At 39.1% G+C, this 24873-nt stretch overlaps 1 protein-coding gene across 1 annotated transcript in view; it reads right to left on the reverse strand.

Annotated features, from left to right (window-relative positions):
* Positions 1 to 251: 251 nt before the first annotated feature.
* VIPR2 (vasoactive intestinal peptide receptor 2) overlaps positions 252 to 24873 on the reverse strand; it is a 51978-nt gene continuing 27356 nt past the window's right edge. The window contains exons 5-13 of the mRNA XM_017728919.1: positions 21560 to 21657; positions 19688 to 19829; positions 16780 to 16930; positions 15812 to 15872; positions 14010 to 14079; positions 10887 to 10978; positions 7590 to 7719; positions 7462 to 7503; positions 252 to 5845 (exon numbers count right to left, since the gene is read on the reverse strand). Coding sequence (XP_017584408.1) covers positions 5672 to 5845; positions 7462 to 7503; positions 7590 to 7719; positions 10887 to 10978; positions 14010 to 14079; positions 15812 to 15872; positions 16780 to 16930; positions 19688 to 19829; positions 21560 to 21657 — 960 coding nt within the window. The 3' untranslated portion in view covers positions 252 to 5671. The remainder of the gene's footprint in view (positions 5846 to 7461; positions 7504 to 7589; positions 7720 to 10886; positions 10979 to 14009; positions 14080 to 15811; positions 15873 to 16779; positions 16931 to 19687; positions 19830 to 21559; positions 21658 to 24873) is intronic.

The raw sequence follows: 24873 nt of genomic DNA on the forward strand, positions 1-24873 counted from the left end.
ATACACAACATATGGGATCACCTGGATCTGCTCTAGGTGGGTGCCATTCTCATGCCCCTGTAAGCATATCTAGGTTGCAGAAAGCTCAGTGAAGCTAGGGGCTGTTTTTCTTTTACATGTGTGTCTAACAGCTGCTGAATTAAAAAGTGAAGTATTAACTTAGCCACATCCTTCAGCATGGCCTTGACCCACTGAATCAGTAAGAAAAATCCATGATTTTACACAATTTTTAAAAAACTTAAGTAACAGAATTTTGTGCAAAACTTTTAAAATGTTTATTCTCTGATTCCTCTTCAGTCCATTATGGTGTTATTGACTACTATTATCTGTATAGCATAAAGATGTAAACACTTATTTGTTCACAGCTTTATATATAACATCTCAGAGAAGGCTGTTAGGTATGTGACATTAAAAACTGAAACCAGAAAAGAACAAAAGAGCAAAACCAGAAGAAAACCATAGAGAATTACAGTATGAAACCTATTTACACACATTAAACTATACAACATCATAATCTGTACATTTTGTAAAAAATAATCACATTCATTTACATCATCTTTAATTTTTACCATACTTGACAGATATAAAGTTATAACAAAGATGACAAAAGAGAATTTTGAAGTAATACTCATACTAATGTGCCAGCACAAAAAAAGCTGCAAGAAATCATAAATTTATGACAGTGCTTTGAGAAATAGAGGGGTTTGGGACATTTCAGTCACTTTTTTCAGCTGACAATGGAAATGTTGCTGGCTTAGATTTAAATACAACCTGCTATCATTGGGCAGAACCAGATTCAACACAGAGTGGTTAAACCATATCACAGAATGCTCCTTTTAAATGTTATCCTCTTGTAACATACATGTTAGAACACCTTTGTTTTTTTAAAGAATTTTTTTTTTCATAGACAGAATAGCACTGCATCCTAACTTCTGTATTTGATCATGTCAGGGTAGTACTGACAGCCCACAGCTTATATAGGCACTCATGGTAACACGAAGGTACTTCTGTTGGTAAAGGTATTTCCTGTATCACTATGCACAGACAGTAATTGTTCAGGCAGTGACCCTTATACACATAGCAGCTTTCTCTGCAGATTACTTGCCAGGTCTTTCTTTTTATCAGACATATTTAGTACTTGATTTTTCATTAGGGATGTCTGAAAAAAATCTGTATAGACTGAATTTGGACTTTATCCCAAATTGCTTTGCTGGACTGGGCAAATTCACAGATAACAGAAGATGACTTTTAGAAAAATAGGAGACAAATGATGCAGATGATTCATCTTAGTCTTTGCACGTGGAGTGTGTCAATGCCTTATTTCATCAATCTGCCCCAGACAGTCTCTGGTTTGCTGAGGGTCTATGCCTGTTGCTTTTCCCTTCATTGTGTTAAAGGCAAAAGGAAGCCTGGGGTGAATCAGGATGTGGAGCAGATGCTACAGAGTGGAGCAGGCTGGCTCCAACTTGACTGTAGGAGGTTTTTTGAAATGCTCTTTGCCACCAGTTATCTATTGCTGCTACAGTACAGTCCCATCACAAGCTTAAACTGGGTATTCCTCAGCTGGCTACCTGCAGCACATGACATAAAGAGAATTCCAGGTACTCTAAAGCACTTTCTTTTAGCATATGGTGCCTCTACAAAAGTCAAAAAGCCAAACACCTAAGCCAAAACAACAAACATTTGTTGGAAGCTGAGGCCAGGCAAATCAAAATGGGACATAAAACTATGGGCTTTATCATGGAAGGAACGGACAGCTGACCAAATGAACTGTGGGATCCTCCACTACCTGACCTTTTGAGCTACACTGCACATTTCTTGGAGGATGAGTTAGGGCAACCCTAGTTAACTGGCTTAAAAAGAGGTATCTATGTAACATTACCCAGATAACTTCATGATCTGGAGGGATACATCTTACCTAATTCAGAATATGGAGTGAGAAATTTAAGTACTAGCCAGCTACCCCAGGCTCATTTTATAGTAAGTACAGAGAAAACTAGGTCCAGCTTACCTACCCCAGATGTCCAGTTGAACATGGAAGGAATCATCTTCAACTAGTGCCTATTTCTCTATGATGACTATGGAAGGCACTTCAAAAGAGTCTTTAGCTCAGAGACAAGCATGCAGCTTTTAGACACCAAAACCAGGTCAGATGAATTTCACCTGAGTTTATCAAGCACCCAGCTGAAATTGACTCTGCAGAGGAAAATTTAAGTCAGTGTCCATATATATTTTTAAGTTGTGGTTAGTAAGTGGAGAGCAAGCTGTCACTGTGTTCCTCAGGCATCAGCAGCAGGTAATGCTGACAGAAATCACTCAGAATTAATGGTGCCTCCAGGGGAGGTAAAGCACAACAATTAACCACAGTACTGGGAGTGAACTGAACCATTCTTGCTCAGTAAATACAAGCTGTGCTACTGGCTTTTCAGTGGGAATGGACAAAAAACCCCAGTTTCCTGCTCTGAAAACTTTACAACTCAGTTTGGACCCTGATGGAACCAAAGGGAAAAATGAAGTAAAGGAATAAGGAAGGGGAGGTGCAGGGAAAGGTTACACTTGTCTTGCAGTCTCTACTTCCTCCCCTGATGTTGGTAGGACTGAGAACTAGGATTAGGGATGACAGAAGGCCATGATGTTTCATTGCATTGTTCTTTTGACTCTTTAGAGTCACCACAACACAGAGAAAAAAAATCTAATCCCATACTCCTTGGTAAAATGCAATGAAAGACAATACCATGAGAAGCTGTCTCATTCTGGGTGTTGTAAAGATGCAAAACACTGATCAAGTCCTACATTTGTCAAACTGTTCTGCACCTTTTACAGAAATTTTTATATAATGTGTATCTGTGCATGAAAAGGCAGCTGTAAGTCAAACTGGTGATGATAGGGTTGATGCTGTAACTTTGCATAAAGTTATTTGGAAATCAGAAATTTTCTGGGAGTAAAAGCAAGTGAGCACAGTGCCCTCTACACAAAGCATTATGAGGTTAAACTGTCTCACAAAACAATATTCAAATTATCTGTATTTAGATTATTAATAGAGGGATGAGGTTCTCCAAAGTACCGTACTTTTCATTAGTTTGAAAGAAAAATATATACAGCACCTCTGTCCCCTGTGTGCCATTCTTTGCATGTCCACACAGTCCTTTACAAACTTAGTGATGCCTCTATGTTCTCCCACTGGCAAAACTTCATTGTCTCGTGGCATTTCACCCTACATGAAAAGTAGAATCAAGCCCAAATGCATCTGCACCCTGTTAGAGGAAACGATGCTGGTTTGTTGCAATATAAAATGTATTTTCTTATTAAGGCTTTTCTTTTTTACAACCCAGAAATAATTAAAAGTGCAGATTTTCTCCATGCTCACTTAATTAGAACAAAGTTTTCTCTAGGATACAATGTGTTACAAACATGTATAATTGGTGATGCATCCTGCAGAAGAGACTGATGGAAATGACTGCTTGAAACCTCTGTTTCTGTGCTATGATTCTGTCTGTGTGTCAACTCGCTCACATACCCTCATTTGAGCAAAAAGATGAGCACACTTGAAAGCTTGTCACATGTGCCTTTGTACCCTAGAAATTTAGGGAAAAAAAGAACATCCTGCACGTCACATCTCAGGGAGCTGAGCAGTCCCAATGACACTTCAGACAAAGAAGCCTAAAGTGCACTGATGTGTTTAATTTAGGTATTAAAGCAACTCCCAAAGCTGCAATGGGTCTTCATAAATTTGCAGTTAAGAGTTTGTGATAAGTTTTTCCAGAAATCCAGGAAAAATACTAAAGTTTAGCAGTGTTTCCTCAGTCTAGAGTCTTTGGGAATATATTTAGTTTAAATACATGTGTAGGGGGACATCTTTAAGACCCCATGGGAACGTCCTTGGACAGCCTACTTCCAGAATCCAGAATCTCATAGCTACTTTGCCAAGCAGAAAACACTCTGAATGATCTGGAAGTGATCAACAGCTTCTTTGAATTCGAGTGTTGTGAGTAACAATTCATTGAGTGATTGTTGTTTAACTCAAATGATACCTACTGGTAATACCACATTCTGCAGTAATGTGAACTACATGGGGGCCTCTCTATCTTTGGTCTGACAAAACTTTCTATCACTCCAGGGCAATCCCATTAAAAAAAATTGTGTTTGACTGATAAACAGCTGGATTAAATCAGACCAAGAGTTGTAGGGACACTTTGACACCTGCTGACAATATTCCCAGTACTGGTAATATTTTCAAGGATGTACAAATATGCCTGCCAAGAGACGCCCTTGCTGCTGTTCTTACCTTTATCTGACAAGAGTAGGGACCTTGAATTCTGCTGGCTCCATACAATCTGTTATCTGAAATAAGAGGGCAATGGCTTGTATGGAGGTACTCATGCAAATACACTGTATTCCCACTTGCAATGTAGGGTGGATATGGTTAAACGTGACATGGGAAGAAAACATCATTTGGTTTATTTCTTTTAAAGAGTGGAAATGTTCTGTGTATTTTTATAAGACTCAGTCAGTTCTCTGCCTTTTTTTTTTTTTTTAAGTAGGCTTGGCATTGTTGAAGAGTCCTTCTTTATGCCTTTTATGGTAATTTTTAGGGATTCTGTCTAATTGTTTTTTTCTGGAGTCATGGTCAGGACTAAATTTTGAGTCATTTCAGATAGATATAGAACCGAATAAACCTAAAAGAACTTACATTTTTTGTTAAATGTGAGTTGTAACTTCACTGCAATAGTCCTTGTGTTTTGCAGTTAAATATGTAGTCCTAGAGACGTATTTCAGTGATAATACTGTAAAAAACCAGTGTTTTCACTGTGTAATGTGCTATCCAAGGCCGTTTATCCTATGCCAGGCTGCTTTAGCAATAAAACATACCTCTTCAGAAAATTGTTTAATGAAAGATCAACACAATTTCTGACTTAAAACAGAAAAACAACTGATGATTGCATTAGCACTATTGGGAAATGGTGCAGTTTTATTCAAAACTGATATAGTAGTCTTTTCTGTATGGACTGCAAAGGTAGCCCTACATTCTGCACCCAAACATTAAACTGGGCATTTTTGAAAGTGACAACAGGATTGGAATTGAAGTCTGTAGAAAATAATCTCTGAAATTTATGCCATTAGCCTAGAATTACTACCTTTTTCCCCCTGTGTAAATCATGTTCATGATTTCCTGGATTAGCACACTAAACTCCCACTGTGGTTAATTATGGTCTTAGAATTTTTTTTTCTAATTTTATTTTCCATAATTAGAAAAGAATTTCCTAATCCTCAAGGCAATGTTTCCTTAAGTATAAATAAAGTGTAAGAAATTATCTTGCTTCCCATCTTAACCCTTACATGTGGCAAAGCAGTCTGCATTGAGCAGGACACCCTGCATTGATCTTGCAGCTGTGTTGGAAGGGAAAGGGACTTTCATGAACAATGAATTTTTGAATTGTTACAGCTAGTAAACTGCAAGAGAATATCAGAATTAATATGAATACCATTTAAACAAAACAGAAAGTATCCAGGCTTCTCTGTTATTAACAGGTTGGCTGCACAAATCAATTCCCCAAATACCTACATGTATAAAAGCAAAGCACAAAACTGTACATTTTATAAAATATCACATCAAGCTGCATAATGAATGATATATCCCACAGTTTTTCATGTTTTGGGGGAACTAGCTCATTTATATCATGGTGGTCTCTGTCTGCATAAATGAGTGAGCTCTCGAATTCTGGTGGAGTTGGGAAACACTTTCTGATCCATTTCGAGAAATGGACGAGCTGTGGAGTCTGTAATCTCTGCCTGCTGTCTGCTTCCAGCACAAACTCCGCCACTTTCTTTTCAGCTCCCCCTGCACCTGTGTTAAAAAGAAAATGCAAAATACGAGCTGAAAATTTTCTTTTATGTGAGCAACTTTTCCACGTCTATTGGCTGTCACATGGGGATCTCTAGGAACAGAATCATAGGATGGTTTGGATTGGTACAAACTGTTAAAGATTATGTAGTTCTACCCCCTTCCGTGGGCAGGGACACGTTCCACCAGACCAGGTTGCTCAGAGCACCATCCAGCCTGGCCTTGAACACTTCCAGGGATGGGGCACCCACAGCTTCTCTGGGCAACCTGTTACAGTGTCTCCAAAGAAAAGATTTTTTCCTTCCTAAATCTACCACATATCAGTTTAAAAGTGTCATCCCTTGTCCTGCCACTACAAGCCCTGCTAAGAAGTTTTTCGCCATCTTCTTGATAATCCCCTCTTTATGTACTGTAAGGCGCTATAAAGCTTCCCAGATCCTTCTCCCCTCCAGGCTGAACAATCCCTACTCCCGCAGCCTGTCTTCATGGGAGAGGTGTTCCAGCCTTCTGAGAATTTTTGTGGCCTCCTCTGGACCTGCTCTAACAGGTCCATATCTGTCTTTTACTGGTGACAATTCACTTCTCTTGACCTGCTGGCCACGCTTCTTTTGAGGCCAAATACAGTTGGCTTTTTGGGCTGCAAGTGCACGTTGACAGCTCACGGTCCATTCTTCATCCCCAAGTCCTTCTCTGCTGGACAGCTCTCAACCCCGTCATCCCTCAGTCGGCACTGCACAGACCCAGATGCAGGACCTTGAACTTGGCCCCATTGAACCTCTTGAGGTTCTTTTCACCCTCTCCACAAGCCTGTCATGGTCCCTCTAGATGGCATCCCTTCCCTCTAGAGTATGCAATCAGTTTTTACCAAGGTCACATAACTGAGGCAAAGACTGCCTACGCTGTCTGTGAAGAGGTGCCCCAAGGCCACTTTAAAAATCAGTTTTGTATCACTTGTGCTGCAACAATAGCTTTTGGTATCGAGCTACTTATCACATGTACTCAAAGCACAGAATCAAATGATTAGCCCAAAATCAAGCATCTCATGGAATATCAAAGACCAGAATAGCACTCAGGAGAGCTGAATATTAATTCTCTGTGCAGGCAGGTGTCTTCTTCAGACAGATTCCTTCTGTCCGACACTGCATGGTGGCTGAAATCAAAAGGAATTCCTTGCATCTTTCTCAGTTGAGACTATGAAAACTATGACATGCTGAGCACTTGTGAAAATCTGTTGCTGTTCTGAGGTTTAGATACTGACAGAATATCACCCCTAAATACTTACTAAATGGTGTTTCCAGTTCCGGATAAATTTCCAGGCTTGTTCCTCCTCACTTGTGCAACCCATATTGCTTCTAACAGAGCTAGATTAGATCATGTTAAATAACAGAAGACACTAATATCTCAGTTTGCAAGGAATTAGATTTTAAACAGCTCTTAAAACTCTTCACCCAACTACACTGATTTCTCCTGTTGCATAAAAACTGTCACAAATATATTCTATTAATGGGAATGCAAACACCTTCTAAAACAGTTTCATGTATCAGAGCAGAATTATAGGGACACTTATACATTTACTAAAACCAATATTTAACATTCTCAGTAGGAAAGGTGAGACTTACTTCACTGTTCAAAAAGCAATACAGGACTGCAACAATCAACCCCTGGAAAGAGACAATATTCCTTAGTTAGTAGGCACCACTCACCTAGGTCAATAAAACTTTTTTTAAATAAAAACCTTAAAATTTACCTGAAAAGATCCCAAACACAACTCAAAGATTATTTTATAATTGTTGGAACTGCGGTCAGGAAATAGAGCAAACACTGTATAGTGAACTCCAAATAACGGAATAAGCAACAATGTGGATTTTGCAAGTCTCCTGGGTAAAGAAAAGAGAAAAAGCTGAAATTTAATGATGAGCTCGTTTTACTGAGATAAGAACTTGATGAAATGTCATTTACATAAACCTGGTATGATTTAGGATTTATAAACAGTAACAATAATTTATTACCAATTGTTTTCCTTTCAGGCTTGCAATGAGGTTACCCACATAGTAACTCTGGCATGTGCAATTCCATGTTGTACTTGATCTTGGTGACCTTGCACTCTGCCAAAAGCTGGAGGAAGGTGGCAGGGCCTCTGTAAAAGCCCCCAGCTGCTCTCTGTACAGCAGCGGGGTGTAGGACCTGTCCTCCACTGTGTCTGACACACAGCCCCTTCCCAGCCTGGTTTCATGGCATGGTTCTTGGGCATGGGGTTTTCCTGCATTATTCCACAGGACCACATCTGACAAAGTGTCATGAGTTGCTTCTATCTCTCAAAATATTTTTTACCTGGCATTAAAACTTCAGACTGTTCAAAGTGCAAAGGAATGATGCCTTCCTGCAAAGTCATATTGACAGGTCCTCAAGCATGGAAGGTAAAATCTCTCTTTTGAGGTTAATTGCAGTTAATTTCCTTTCCTTAACTGTATGGTTAGTCTGTGCTTTGCACACACGCAATATGCAAACAGTACCTAGGAAATGTAATCCAGAATAATCTCATCCGTGAGATTTTCATGAGCCCCAAATACTGAAACTTCATAGCTTTACTGATGGTATTAAGCATACACCATTAAATATTTTTCAATGTTGTCAATTAACAAATTTTAGCAGAAGACACTACTGAAGTTAAGGAAAGAGATCTTTAAATTTCTAAGCAGAAGTGCTCTGACAAACAGCTCATGAAACTACTGAAATGATAAATTGCTACTTTTACCTTATCTGTCATTTATTTCACTCTAATAACATCAGTTTTATATATTATACAGGGCCAGTCATGCACAATTTTGGATGTCTAGTATCATATAAAATTTGAGAAGTTATAATGTTGAGTTCCATAATTCATCACTGTCTTGATGAATATAACTTGATTCAACGATGAAAGGATGCTGTTGTGAATTCACCTATTTTAAAAGAAAAGTTAAGGTATTTCAAGTAGTTTTATTTTTTCTCTGTCTGTCTTCATGGCCTTGCCTTGTTCATAATGCCCCAGGGGCTGCATCTGTTTATGTGGAAATAATAATTTCTTACAGTAAAGTTTCTCAAGAATAGTAAACCCCCCACATCTAAAGATGATACCAGAAGCAGGACAAATAGGTTTTCCTTAGCAGAAGAAATCAATTTACTGCTGGAGGAGATGACACTGGCAGCAAATTCCCCGGTTTCCCAAGTGAAATGGAAAACTGATTTTATTTGAACTTAGCCTTATCCACTGCAAAAGTAAAATGAACAACAAAAAGGATGGAACCAGGTACAAGCAGGTTCAGGGGAAGGGAAGAAAAATGGCGACTTGCATGAGTAGTATTCATTTTAGATTCATATTTCACTTTCACTCCACGATTGGTTTAATAATTTTTGTCTCGTTGATGCTACTTTCGCTATACTGGACTTATATTTTAGTGAAAGAAAGGGACAAACAAAATAGCCTTATTCTCTGCATTTTAGAAAACACATTTGCAATTCTAAAAATGAGCCTCCCAGATCTTTAATTTGCTCTGTAGATGCAGTTTCTTGAGGAGGTTAATCTACTTTCCCACGCGTATCAGCTAAAGACCAGAAATACAAATTTAATCAGGCAATCAAATGCTAAAAGCAAAGAATTTGCAGGGCTGAATAATGAAGGACAAGGTTGCTATTAATGTGAATATTTCATATTATGAAGTGCTACAGTAAACTGTGGAAAAAGGTGGGACTGAAGGGAAGGGAATGCCCCATTTTCAAAAGATAAATAAATACCACATGGAAGGAAAGAAAAGTTTATGTCACGAGAAGTAAACTTGAAGGAATTTCCTGCCTATAGGTTGGCCATTTTGCCAAATAATAATGTGGCAACCACACAATTTCACCTAGAGTCATTAAGTTTTCCCACATGTTTAGATAATTGAATCAGCAAACACAAAACAAGACCGTTGTAGCTCTGCAAAACAAAAGTGCCCGTCAGTCCTGTTGTGTTGACTTTTCTGTGGCACATCAGAATTCTTCACTTTTTGCATCAAACACGTCACATTGTCCACAAAACACTTAAGGTCCTGCTTCTCTTGGCTTTAAGGATATTCTTTACTTCTGCATACCATGTTTTATCAGCTTTTAGAACAGGAATTCAGTATTTTTTAAATGAAGGAAAGGTGTTATCCAGGAGCGCATTTTCAAAGGCCACTTGCACAGCTTTGGATTTTCAGTGTTCATGTTAGGTTTTGCCACTGAAGTACCATATTGACACCCCGAACTGTCAGTGTCTGCATCTGAGCTTTCAAATAAGACCTGCTGCAACAGACTCTTGATTGCAGATTATGACATATCCAGCAGCTCTTATAATAAACAACAATAACAGATAGGGCAATAAGGAACAAAATCAATTTTAGCAATGTATTTGAATTGTGCCCAAACATCCCTTGATTTTAAAGCTGTGGAAACAAAGAGATGTTTTATGATTTGATGTTCAAACCAAAACATAAAAGAAGTCTGAACAGAAATGAAGTTGATCTAAGCCAGAAACAATAATTTTCCTCTAGAAAAGTAAAGATGGCATTTTAAATTAATATAAAACACTATACTTAATATAAAAATTTTTGGTAACAATGTAAGTTCTTTTCAGCTCTTAAAATATATTTAAGTATTTTAGAAATTAAAAAAAAAAGGTTTTAAGGAGGTTGAAGGAAAATGTTTTGATTTTGAAACTTTTCTTATGTCAAAATGAAATATTTATGTATCAAAAGAAAGATAATACTCTTGGTATATTTTATATCAGCGTATTGATTCATGGATTAAACTCAAATTCAAGAATAGCTTATTGGTCTTTATGAAATTAAATATTTTTTACTGAATTTAGTGTTTGAAAAAAATATATTTATCTCCATTTCAGCATAGTTATATTTATTAACCCATATCTAAAAGTAGTTCTAAATTAAATGCAACTATATTAACACAGCAGATGTTGGTTTTCAGCAGATGAAATCTTAAAGAGATTATTTTGGTTCTGTCTATAATATCTAAAAGTATGACTTACTTGTACTGTGACTGGTCATTTCCTCCAACATCTGGAGATCTTAACTTCCGCAGTAAGATTCTTATAATGCTAATGAAAAGTATAAAATTCACCTGCAAAGAAAACAAATAGAATGGTGATCTTTGAATTCTCCACTCAATATGCAGCACAAAGAAATGCTTACCAAGTCAGAAAAGAGTCAAGTCAGCAGTGGGAGTCATGCACCTCCCTCCAGAAGCCCTCAGCTCTGCAGCACCAGACCTACTGTGTTCTGCAGCATCAGGTTTGCCATGTCCAGCAACACCTGCATGCCCACCAGTGCTGCTCTGGCTGGCAAAAGTCTTTGAAAGCCCCAGTTTTCAGAAATATCCTCCTTCCACTACTTCAGCTGAGGACAGACTTCCCAGCAGGATGGGACACTGGATGTGATTTGCTGCAATCAAACTGTCCTAAATTGTCACATGGATTCACAACTGGAAGCCCAGACACAGATTTGACCCTCCCTTGTCCCTCACCTCAGCTTTCAGTATTTTCTGTCTGAATTAGCGTTAGAGAAGATTGTTGCACAGCTGATATGTCTACTCCAATCAAGCACAAAAAGGGCCTCTCACAAGCATCTGACTGCATTGGATATTAATGCTGACATTAGGAATGAAGGAATCACAGAATAGCTGGGGTTGGAAGAGACCTCTGGAGATCAGCTAGTCCAGCTGAATCCCTGCGGTCTAATTCTCATTACAGCCCTCTAAGACAGAACAGTGGCATTATTTTATTTTGTATTTTATTTCATGTTTTACTTTATAGAAAGGCACTTGCATAAAAAATTATTATGATCAGAAGCTAACCAGTCCATAAAACTGAAGTATAAAACTCAGTATATCGTAAATCTCACTCGCATTACTTCTTCAACCTTGACTTTTGGCTTCTTCTGGTCACCATTCCTTCTGGTGTTGGATTCTTTGGTGTGGTCTAGAAAACTGCACATTACACATAGCACGTCCATACTGAAGTAAGGGAACAGTTGGAATCTACACCTTCAGAGCAACAAGTGTGCTGAAAACTGTAACTCCAGCTACATAAACAGCTGCATCAAATGCACACATCTTAGAATAAATTAATCTAGAGAAAAATTTGTATCACTGTGTGAATGAGAATTTTGGTGTTTTAAACTAACCCCATCCCAAAGCACAAAATCTGGAGGTGGGGTACCTAACTAGGCAGTGTCTGTCTCACTGCTATAAATCTCTGTCATCATGTATTGGTGGAAGCCTTCTTATTTTGCCTAAAAATTTGGTTCTAAGATTTTCAAGTTCAATTAATTTCTGTGTCTTCTCTAACACAGGCTGTAGAATTTGGGATACTAATAAATAAACCATGATCATAGCAAGTGCATGTCCCTCTGTATTTAACATTTTGTTTGAAATGACAGGTGAAGGGAGTGAAAGGAACTGACAGTGGTGAAATAAAAACCTAGGAAAACTTTATCTAATATCTTTTTAAAAAAGAATAAAAAAGAAATGTTAGAAAACATAGGCTTTTGCTGAACTTAACATACATTTTTTCAGGCAGATGATTACTTAGAGGCCTACCTATAAAGCTAACAGACAGAAGCCTGTTATTGCAGATTTATTTGCAGACTTAATGCAGCAGAGTGCACACACCACACACACCAGGGATATTAACTTGCCACATGCACTGGAGCCAGTATTGGTGGCTAAGGAAAGAATAGGGGTAACAGCACATTCATCTGGAACAGTCACATCCTACTGAGTAACTCTGAAGTGTGTACAGCATGAAGTGTGAAAGTCTGCCAAGTGACTCCTCTCAAGCCAAAATTCACAGGAGAAAATGCCAGGGAGGTTCTGACACGCTGAATTAACTGAAGTCATTCCCACTGGGCAGAATGGTATCAGAACCCACTCTCACAATACTGTTAGAGATATCAGACTTTTGCTCCCTGACCAGTAGTCCATTTGCTTAAATCACAACTCATTTCCCAGTCTTCACTAAGAACAAGCTGCAGTTCAGGTCCGGCAATGTGCCCTGGGATAACTTCCACTTCCAGGTCTAGGACTACTTTGGAGGAGCACTGCCTTCTGGCACACGAAGTCTCAGCTGGTTACCAGATAGCTGCTCAAACTGAGCATTCGGAGAACAGGCTTTCCTTTAAACACCAGGTGGTTTGTTTTGCTTTTATCTTCCAGCATATTTTCTTCATTCCAGATCGTCCCCCATTCTCCAGCTCCTTTGAGGTGCGAGTATTCCCATCACGCTGTAGTTCTGTTTCATGCTCATTTCTTCATAACATAAAACATCTTTGAGGCTTTACCTTATGTCATTTCACAGATATGGCCTACTCTTCTTTCTCTTCAAATTGCAGAATTCACTCTGATGGTGATGACAGGAATTCCTCCCAAAATGATTTTCAGCAGGCACAGATTGAAAGGCAAGCCCAAACATAATGCAAACTCCTGAAATCTTGTGTAATCTAATAATGCCCTAGATTTTCTGCCTACAGTTTTAAAAATGAAGCAAGCGTATCTAAAATACATTAATTTGCTCTCTGACTGTTTTCAGAAATGGACATATAACTGTAGTATATTATGCCCAATGTTAATTACACAATCATTACAGTGAACAGGAATATTATTACACTACTCCAGTAATTCTAATGAGTTCCAAACAGGAAAAGCCCTGTGAAACATTCTCAAATGGTATTATTTTGCAAACACTTCATATTCCATAAATATTTCAGTAGGCTACCAATTGAAGAAAGACATACACTTTTTTATGACTAATATCAGATTCTCAATTGCAGGACTACTATTTACACACAAAATCAAATATGCAATTCATTGAAAAGTATAATTAGATTTTTGCTTCCTCCAGGCTCATAAACAGGAGAGATGTTAAAGAAAGAACAACACACAAATAAAAGCAACTGCTCATTTAATACGAGGCAGATAAATTTTGAAGGCAACAAATTTAATGGCCTTGGCATCTGTTTAACATTTCTCCTGCAGCACAATTTCTTTTCATTAAAACAGAATTCTTTCCTATCTGTAACTAGCAGTAAAGAATAATGGCTACATGCACTGCACAATGCTGAAAATATCTATAATTCATGCTTCAAAGTTTACTTACTATAATAGAAAATAAAATTGGTATTCGTATAACCCACCAGGGACCACCATGCTCATTTGTATCCCAGCAACTATAAAAAAAAGAGGGAAAATCATGTTGACATTAATATCATCTGGCAAGCAAGACCTATGAGGAGAAGTATTTCTTATAAACACGTCAAAGCACACTGAAATAATGCCTGTTCTAACCTAGAATTTGGCATTCAGTCATTTCCTGCTATTAATTTTATTTCCTTTGTTTTAATATGCATACTCAATTTCCCCACCAGGAGCACTGCATCCAGGTGTGAAGTCCTGAGCATAAGAAAGATGTGGATCTATTACAACAGGTCTGGAGGGGGCCATGAAGGTGCTCAGAGGGCTGAAGTACCTCTCCTACAAAGACAGGTTGAGAAAGTCAAGTTTGCTTAGCCTGCAGAAGAAAAGGATCCAGGGAGAATCCACTGTGACCTTTCAGCACTTAAAGGGGGCTTATAAAAAACAGAGAAAATGACATTTTGCCAGGACATGTAGTGATAGGACAAGGGAGAATGGTTTAAAAATGAAAGAGGAGAGATTTAGACATTAGGAAGAAATTCTTTCCTCATAAAGTTGCAGAATCATTTAGGTTGGAAAAGACCTCTGAGATCATTGAGTCCAGCCTTTGACCAAGCACCACCATGTCAACCAGGCCATGGCACTGAGGGCCACATCCAGTCATTTCCTGAACACCTCCAGGAAAGGTGACTTCACCACTTCTGTGGACAGCCCATTCCAATGCTTTACAACCACTTCCGTGAAGAAATTCTTCCTGATGTCTTAACTGAACCTCCCATGGCACAGCTTGAGGCCATTTCCTCTTGTCCTGTCACTGGTTGCCTGGGAGAAGAGACCAATCCCCACCTGGCTACAGCCTCCTTTCAGAGAGTTGTGGGGAGTGATAAGGCCCCCCCTGAGCCTCCTTTTCTTCAGACTAAACATCCCCAGCTCCCTCAGCTGCTCCTCACCAGACCTGTGCTCCAGACCCTTCACCAGCTCCATGGCCCTTCTCTGGATACATTCCAGCCCCTCAATGTCTTTCCTGTGGTGAGTGGCCCAGAACTGGACACAGGTCTCAAGGTGTGGCCTCACCAGTGCATTACTGTGAGGGTAAGGAGGCCCTGGCACAGGCTGCCCAGAGAAGCTGTGGATGCCCCATCCCTTGAAGCGTTTAAGGCCAGACCGGATGGGGCTCTGAGTAACCTGGTCTATAGTGTGGCATCACTGCCCATGGCAAGGAGGGTTGGAACTAACCAATCTTCAAGGTCACTCCCAACCCAACTCATCCCATGATTTTATGAAATCAGCTAAAACATCAAGCACACTGGGCTGTACCATTAGACATCATAGAGGATGTTGACCTTTTTGGGAATAAAGCTTAGTTTCACTTAGTGTAAGGGCACTTCTCCAGAGTGCACTTATCACTGACCCTCTGGGTAGCCGAAAGATCGAAAGCAACTGACAGGTGCAATTGAAATTACATAATTTCTTGTGGGATAATCAGGTTATAGATGCCTGGAACTTGTTTGTGAAAATGTGAGACTGAACCTGAAAAACTGAATATTTAATTTTCACCCTGGGCTCAGCACTTTTGATCCAAATACTCTAAGTCCTCTGAAAGGTTAGTCAGATTAAAGATTAATTACACTTCAGAGTTCCTCTGTAATCATAATGACAAAGGAAAAAGGAGTTTGCCTTTGGTTTAGAGGTCTTGCAAAGAAAGCCTTGAAATTATGTAGGGCATGATTTTTAGTTTAGTTACAGCTTTCTCTCTCACACACTCACCCAGTGTCCTCTAAAATGATCCGTGTCACTGTCCACGTAATAATGAATATCGTAGGAATTCCTGAAAAATGCCAAAGAGGTTTAGAGAATGATCACAAAAATGCAAGTCCACAAAAAAAATGTTCGTCCTACTAGTAGCCAGTTATCGCCCAAATACACAGCACATAGTAAACAGTTCAGTGAATGGAGGGAGAGGCCCATCTGATGAGCTACATGATGTCAGAAATGTATTAGAAACAAAGACTGCAGGGAAGTGGGTCTATTTCTTATAAAAATGCAGCCATAATTACTAATACGCAAAAAAAAAGCCTTTCTTAGGTTTCTTGCAAGGTGTCAGAGTGTCTTACAGGAAAATAGATACAAGTTGTGCATTCCCAATGCACCTCCAAGGACTGCAATATAAAATTGAACTATAAATCATTTCATAAGGAACCTTGTCCACACACTGGTTTATTCCCATTTCCCAGCAACACCCAAATGTTTTATGACCACCTATTACTGAAGTATTAAAGTGTTCCATATAAATATCAACACACTTTCTGTAAATGAAGGGAATACATGTATTTAAAACCAGATGGGCAGTATTATTGGGCTTTTCAAAAACAAAAATTGCATAGTACAGCTCATGGCTGTGCAGCTAAACTTTAATTTTCCTCGCAAATTAGGACACCTGAATCATATGTTTTGCAGTGGCAGTCTTTGCACAAGAGGAATCCCTGGGTGTGGTGCAGATGGCACAGGTGGAAGTTGTGCCAGGGATCAAGCCAGCAGTGGTGCTCCAACAGTTTTGTGCCTACTCTTTCCTGTGCTACAGCAGCTGTAACCTGTGCTGGAGCTGAACTGAGGAACTTGTGAGTCTGAGGAGTCACCAACAGAGACAGCTCAACTACCTTGGTATGAAATAGTGAACCTGACTAACACTCACATACAGAAAAAAGAACATTACTGGATGATGTGTGAGTTCTTACCCCATCCTATCAGCAGGTAGATTGTGAAGTGTCTGTTGGGGGAGAATATTAGCACAAGGAGGATGTGGAGGTAAAGTCCTTCTACTAAGAGCCAGTAAAAGTTTGCCATGACACCATACTGAAAAAACACCAGAATTGCCTTGCAGCCCACCTGAAATATGAGAAGAGGGATCAAATTTGTTGCAGGAAAGATGCCATATTATTTTTACTAGTACAGCCTATAAATCTTAGCTGTCTTTGTAATATCGGTAAACCAGGTCCAGTAGAATTTTCTATCTTCAGTCAAGCAAATTGTAACATTGTAAATGTTACTGTATATATTAAAAGAAAATGAATTATTAAAAATTATTTAGATGGCTCTCATTGCAAATTCACTCAGAAATTTTGAAATCGTTATAGGATAAACATTGAAAAACATGGTGGTTATCAATAAATGCACACTTTTGCAATGGTTTGTTAATGAATGGCTATAAAATTAAATGATCATCTACTAGGAGTCTAATAAATGTATTAAAACCTCATCTGACTTCCTAACACGGTAACAGTTAACAAAGAAACTGCTTTATGAATTTTCAAGGCTAAATGTGAAACTGAGTGAAAAATATAACTTTACATGATGACTAAGTAGACTTAGAAGAAAAAGTTGACTGGACTTTTAAAAATTATATTTTCCTTTTAGAAAATATTTTAGTGTTTCTTAGTTAACAAAACACATAGACATGTATCAAAAAATGATACTTATAGTCTGTGTGCTGCTCTTCAGAATTAATTTTCAGATGTCTGTGCTGCTGATGTTCCACAGTGCTGGCTGCTGCTACTTTTGTACCTCCCAGCAGGGATCTGGGATGTGAGAATTGAATATGAAAATGTTCATATGGACTGAGAATGTGCTGAGAAATGTGATGATATTGTGAATGTAACAGACGAAACAAACTGGACCAAATAAAATCTCTAGCTTCTGCCAGCTTTACTCACTTCTCCAGTTTAAATACCCTTCATACCTCAAATTTTCTGTTAAAATTCCAAATACACCAGATACCTAAGCAGGTAACTTACTTTTAGCGATTGATTCCTGTCTCTAAACATAGATGTCTATTAAGAAGTGAGACACAGTCACCAGCTGCTAAGCCAGAAGGGCAGACCTCCTTATGGATACTTCTTTGTATCCATCAGCCCCCTATGATGTCTCAGACACCTCAGTGCACCCCAAGTAACGTACATGTCTGTATTCATGCCTATGTACATGCATATACAGAAAACTGAGGAAGAGTCCAAAGGCCTGAATTCATTTCACCTGATTTTAGCTGCCTACAACCAAGGTTAGAAAGCTAGCTTTGGTAAGACTGATCTTACCTCCGGACCTCATATCCACTGAAGGGATATCCGTTGCAGATCAGCAGTGGGCCAGAAGATGTAAAATGGATAAAAATTAGCATTTCAAAATGTGTGAAAAGGCGAAATTGTCAAGCAAGTTGAAATTTGCTTTTATGTTTATGATTCCATACAATCAGACTAGCAGTGAAAATTTTGTAATCCCTTATAAATTCCAATACTCCCTTGTATTACATTCTCAATTTATATACCTTGCATCAAAGTATTTTCCCTTCCTCCTGCAAGCAATTCTGTTTCAGCTGTGTTTGCAGATGCTGAACAGTGAAGGTATCTATCAGTAAAATTAGCCAAAATTAGTGCTCCATGTAATCCAGACCTACTTACAGTGCCTTATGTATGTTTTAGTGTTTTAGACCTCTGTGAGTGCAGCAGAACTGTGGAACATCACACACATGTGACAAAAGGGCCAAACCCCGTGTGCTCTGAAAGGCAGCACCAAGCCAGGGTAAGACAGAATAGCCTTGCCAGGCTGGTGCCAGATCATCCCACATACAATGCAACAGAAATTACTCAGCAGTTCACAAAATTGGCCATATTTAAATAGGAAATTATAAGGCTTTGTAGCTAAGATAACTGGAGAATAAATGAAATTGCAGAAATCAAGTAGCATTTTGAGAGTCCACTGAATAGTCTTTCTAGGACCTAAGAACTTCTGATTACCCCAGCAGTCTGTCTACTATCTATTTTGCCTAACTGGGGTCTACCAACTCAGTTCCTGTTTTTTCCTGTTAGAAATATCCCAGATTATGAGTTCCTATGTACAGCTTGGTAGTCACTGCTAAGAACTTCATGGTTTGGGACAATACGGCTTCATCAAGAGAAAAATATCTTCTTCCATTTTTTTTCTCACAAGCTTAAACTGTACTTAATTAAAATTAGAAGGGATTTTTTACTGAAATAACAGGGACAGAGAAGTAGGAATATGATATATAGGTCAGTCTTTTAACAGCAACACTTGAGATTTTTTTAAACCCTGTGCATGAAAACACAGTAAACATATTAGCTTGCCAAGAATGCAAGAGATGATAACACCTCTGTCACAGCCCAGAAGTACAGAGGAGTTAATGAAGAAAACTCCTGCAAATATTTAATTTCCTGAGTTATTTCCCTCCCTCCGCTGATACCTGTCCAATTCCTGGACCCCTGATAAAGCTGCTGGAACACTTCCAGAGCATCTGCCTTTAATCACTCCCAGCTGATGGCACTCTTGTTTGTCTTCAACTCTCCCAGCTGATTAATGCAGTGGCCATACTTATTCTGAGCTATATCTGGTTATGATTTGTCTTAGCTGATGACAAGTTGTCCTTCATGGACATGCAAACAATGTTAATGTCTCCTACTTGTGCTGCAACCTTCTTTCTCTGGCTAATTCTAACAGACCATTCTCCTAGTCATTATACTCTCTACAGAACTGTCTACACTGAAATCTTGGTACTCCTAAATATTTAAAAGGATCATGGAGGAAAATTCAGTGACAAAATAGTGGTAACACTAGGTAGAAAATGAGGTTTATTACCCATGAGGTTTGATCCTCTGGACAGTGAGCTGTGTTGGAGCTGGAATAGAGAATATCATCCTTGACTAAAACAGAGATGGCTCTTAGAATGAAAGAGAGGAACAGGTTCAGATGGATGTAGTTCCGAGTACAATGAAGTTTCCTACGATGAGATTTAAAAACAGGCATTTTAGGTTATGATGCAGAAAATGTTGAACAGACTTCTATTACTCTTTGGACATTTCTTAGCAATACGAACCTTGAGTAAGAGCATACCCTTTCCTTTTCTGTCATTTTGTCAGTGCTGCCTTGCTGTTTCCTTTTATCGCTTACTTCTGTTCAGTATCATAGACTAAAAGATCCCAGTGGTATTTCTCTCACATTTTAACATAAACTGACAATAAACATAGATTATTATATCCTTCTGTGTGCACTCATTCCAGTGTTTTTCTTGCAAACACAACTTTGATTATCCTGGATGTATTTCAGATGTGCTCTCACTTATTATTTTCTGGTTTCATTCTTTTATTTAACTCCTGTATTTTGCACATAGTGACTTTTGATCCTATGATGTAGGCGTATGCAGGAGCAATTAAAAATGCATTCAAAACATTTGATCACCTATCCTTTCCATCCAATGAATGCGAAACTTTTCTTCTTTTGTCTGGCAGCCATGTGAAAGTCTTACAAACAAATGGCAGATTAAATATTCCAAATAAGTCAATGAGTACTCAGGGGAAGCAAGCTATAAATTGAGGGCTTTCCCCTTAAAATACAATCCCTTCAAGATTTTCCTAATTTTTTTTATATATCAAATCCCCAGAAACCAAATTGATAAGAGGTTTTTGTGGTCACAACCAGCACCTTGAGCTGCACCTGGAAATAGGCCAGAAGATGCGGCATTTTAGCAAGTATGAGCAGCAAAAGAATGAAGATGCAATAGGTGTAATGGCAGTGTGCAGTGGCAACTTCCAAATATTCTTCCAGTTGAGATTTTCAACACACACTGTATAATCCATTCTGAAACTACTAAAACAAGAATATTTACAATGAGTGTAGGAAAATAAAGAACAGATCAGCCTTGCTAGCCCTGAATTTGGCAAAGGACATAATATCAGGCTGAATTTTAAACAGTCAAAAATGCAGTGATTGCTGCGGCCATGCACATCCTTTGCTGAGATACCACTATTATGTTGGACTGCATCACATGTTCCTGTGCAATTCAGAGATATATGCAAGCTGCAAATAGGAGGAAACTATTTTTCTTGAATAACTCATGCAGATGATTAGTTATTCATCCTATTCAGTAGCTGAAATAATGAATGTTAAATGCATACAAGTGGAAGTGTTCAAGAGGTGTTTGGATGCAGCACTTGAGGATAAGGTTTAGGGGTGATTATGGCAGTGCTGGGTTGATGGCTGGACTAGATGATCTTGAAGGTCTCTCTCAACCTTGGTGATTGGGTGGTTCTGTGATTTACAGCCCCACTTGGACAAAGTAATGATTGCCTTTGCCTTTGATTACAGTACTCCTGGCAACCACCCAGAATCTTCCACAAAATCTGCCCACTTGTCCAGTGGTGAGACCAGCATCCCGCTAATTCTCAGGAGCAATTCAAGGCGTCAATTTTAATAACCAAATAGAAAATGCTTTATATAATCATTCCTAAATCACTATTCTCTCTTACATGGGCTGTAATGCCTTTAAAATTTGTAAAATGCTTTGAAAATTGTTAATATGATCAGTGCTAGCAAAAATCAAGTCAGCATTACATTACTGTCAGCTGTTTAACTGCAAAAAGTGTAAACTCAGTGCATTTTTTAAGCATCTGAGCAATCAGACAACAGTTAAAGCTGTCTTATCATTAATATTTACTCAGGAAAAACACATACCTGAAAAGGCAAAGAATTATACTTCCTGTTGTAAGAGCAATCAGAGATACGCTGTATCCAAGAGTATAAATTGCTTTCACCCTCACATAGAAGTTGACCTGCACAGAAAAATACATATGCAGAAACTACTTACTGATACGGAAAATTGTCTGTGAAATGATGTAATTGTCAGCTGAATAGCTCTGAAAGCTAAAGCATGATTTTCACTCTTTGCACTGCAGTACATGATGAAAATGTTCTATCTCTATTCCAACACATTTTGCAAGGCAACATCTCAAGACAATTGACTTCAGTAGAAAATTCAGCCTCAGGAACTCAAAACTTAGACACACAATCTGGTACCATTCCAGTTGATTATACCATGTCAATGAGGTCAAATAAAGTGTCAGATTCCTCAATTTCCATGAATACAATCAAACTGGTAAGAGCAAGTCAGTTTGAAAGAACAGATTATCTCTAAAAGAAATAATTTGTTGCGGTGGCTAAGTCCACTTTACACCCCCCAAGTTGCTCTAAAAGTGATCTCTCCTTACAACACTGTGCTAGAAAGTTCTCCCTTTGTCTCGATTCTGCTGGTCACTGGCCCTCTCCCCCCTCCCATCCCTTTTCCCACTGGCCCCTGTTATGTCACTCAACCTTGCCTCTGCCCCCGAGCCCTCAGATTATTGGTTTTGGATGCTCTGCCCGCCTTTGGGAGCTCTTGGGATAAAACTGGTGCAGGCTTTCAGTTCTGGGTTCTTCTTGCCTCTGTTCCCTTTGGGTGTGTTGCCATTACACACCTCGGAATTGCATGCAAAGAACCCCTCTCGCCTCTCTGTCTCCGGTTCGTGCACAGACTGTGGGTGCGAGCGGCTGGCCGCGGCTGGCCGCGGAGGCGGGGGGGGGGGCACGCGTGGGTGCTGGCAGAGTGCTGCCTAAGCGGTCCACGAGGGACCCTGTGGAATAAACGCCGCATCGATCCACCGAAGCCCTCCTTCCATAATAATTCCTTCAGTCCTTCTGCTCTAGAGTACTTTGTAATGCAGCTATACAAGAATTTAATTTTGAAGACAAGTTTAAGTCTCATTAATTTCCTACTCTAAATGTTCAAATACTTTATTATATGGTGACCCAAACAACCCTTCCTTTAGTGAAGTTACATGCTAAAACTTGGAAAATAAATTTTTCAACAGAGGGAAAGCAGGCTGAAATGCACACTCTGCTGATTAACTGCAGTTATTTGTAAATTTACCAGCTACATACTACATTAAGTCCTATTCTGAGTAACAACATCAAGAAAAATAGGGCTAAATATTTTCAGAATTAAACTGCTTCTCCATTTATGCCTACAACAGTCATTAGACTGACATTAATGTCCACTCAAGCTAGATAAAATATTAAAACATTGAAGTTTTTTTATTACATTAAGAAATTAAAGGTTTTAAAAGCAAGGTGGAACATGCTACATGTAACAGAATTTCAATATCTAGTGCCATGGTTATCATTTACCTTCCCAAATGATGGTTGTAAAAACTAGCAAGGAAGCAACACTCTTAACTAACATAGCCAAAGGAATCTTAAATCACTTAGTATATTTATTTTTACAGCATTCAAAAGGCCAAGTAAGGAGCTTTTTTTAGTAATCCAAATTCATGATGAAATTAGCTGGACATTCACTTTGCAAATATTATCTAGATATGGAAAAGACTAAATTAAATGTGAAATGAAATGAAGACTCTTGCAACCGCACTGTCGTAGATATGGTTAAAGTGGAAAAATACAGGAAACAACTGCCATGGATCTTAAGTGCATTCATAGCGATTCTTATGCTTGTTATATATTTCAGCCATTCGATTATAGAATAAGAGACTTTGGCATAAAGAAAGTAGCTGTTCAAACTGCATTGGGATGACTGAGACATGCCCAACAACAAAGCTGGACTGGCTTAATTTTTCATCATTCCACACCACTTTGAAAATTCTGTCCAGATTTGATTTCAGGAAAACTCCACTGACTGAGACTTTTAAAATTGGACCTATCTGATTTCAGAAATCCTAAATGAAGGAAAAAAAGGTGGAAACCCTACATGAACTTACTAACAAAGCATCAGCTGTCCAGCCACACTGCTGTAACAGTGCCTTGAATTTAGCCTCTGGCCAAGTACTCTGAGCTTGACAGCAACTGTCAGGCTTCTGCACATGAAGTGACTCCGTCACTTCGCCCTACTAGGGAGAACAGAAGAGCTTGTCTTCTGCCAGAAAAAAACCACACTATTTAATGTAATATTTCTGGCATTCTGTACACACACATGACCCCTACAAAAAATAGTCAGACTAAAATCAAAAGAGGAACCCCGTGTACTTTTAGCCCAGCAAACAGCTGTTGGTATCAGCAGGACTGAGTCTCTCTGCTGGCCATTGCTTTGCCAAACAGATGAATGTAGAACAGCTGCATGTGGGTATGTCAGGACTGAAGTTAATCAGCCAGGAGTGCTTGGACATTACCTGAACACTGACCATGGTCATTTTGTTCAAGCTAAGCATGAGAAAATAAAAAATAATTACACAATTGAAATTGTTTTATCATATGATATAGATTTTTCAATTATCCTGTATTCTGCACTGGAAATGGTAGAAAAGAACACCTTTCCTTTTTTCTCAGACATTTTACTGGTTTAGTTTCATAACGATCAGAAATCTTAGAAGCTATAGAATTTTCTACTGATCAAAAATTAACCCTGCTTCTCAAACTGCTGCAAAGGTAAGTGAACACTAACCCATTCTTAATCCATTACATCACAAATTACAATTATTCAAATTCATGTGCTTTGATTTTAAAAAAAAGTTGGGGTTTTAGGAGCTCTCCTGTTTTTTTTTTCTGTTAAAGGAATTTTCCCCATTCGTGTTGCTAGGGGGACAAATTGCTGGGTACTTCAGAAAAACAAAAGAGCTGGCTATAGGGGGTGGCGTGCATCTGGATACTCTTTAGTTTTACCTGGGTGTGCAGTCAGTCAGTCCCCGGCGTTTGGACAGAGAGAGAGGCTGCTTTCTTGGGGTTGCATTTTCCTTCTGCTGGAGAAACCCCAGGAAAATGCAGCCCACCTTCCCTGCCCCGCTGGGAGCTGGGCCGTGGCCGCCCTGCCTCGCCGCTGCTTCGAGCCTTCGCTGCATTGTAGCCGTGCTCACCCTGCCTGCCCAGACTTCCCGGGGGTTCCCCATTTGGATACATCGCATCTGCCACCCGAGATTTGTGCTCGTCCCTGCCGTTCCAGCCTGCTGTTCCAGCCTGCTGTTCCCGAGGCACAGGCCGGACACCGGGATCGGCTGCCCAGGGGT

The sequence above is a fragment of the Corvus brachyrhynchos genome, unplaced genomic scaffold, assembly GCF_000691975.1.
Source record: "Corvus brachyrhynchos isolate BGI_N302 unplaced genomic scaffold, ASM69197v1 scaffold52, whole genome shotgun sequence".
NCBI classification, from domain to species: Eukaryota; Metazoa; Chordata; class Aves; order Passeriformes; family Corvidae; genus Corvus; species Corvus brachyrhynchos.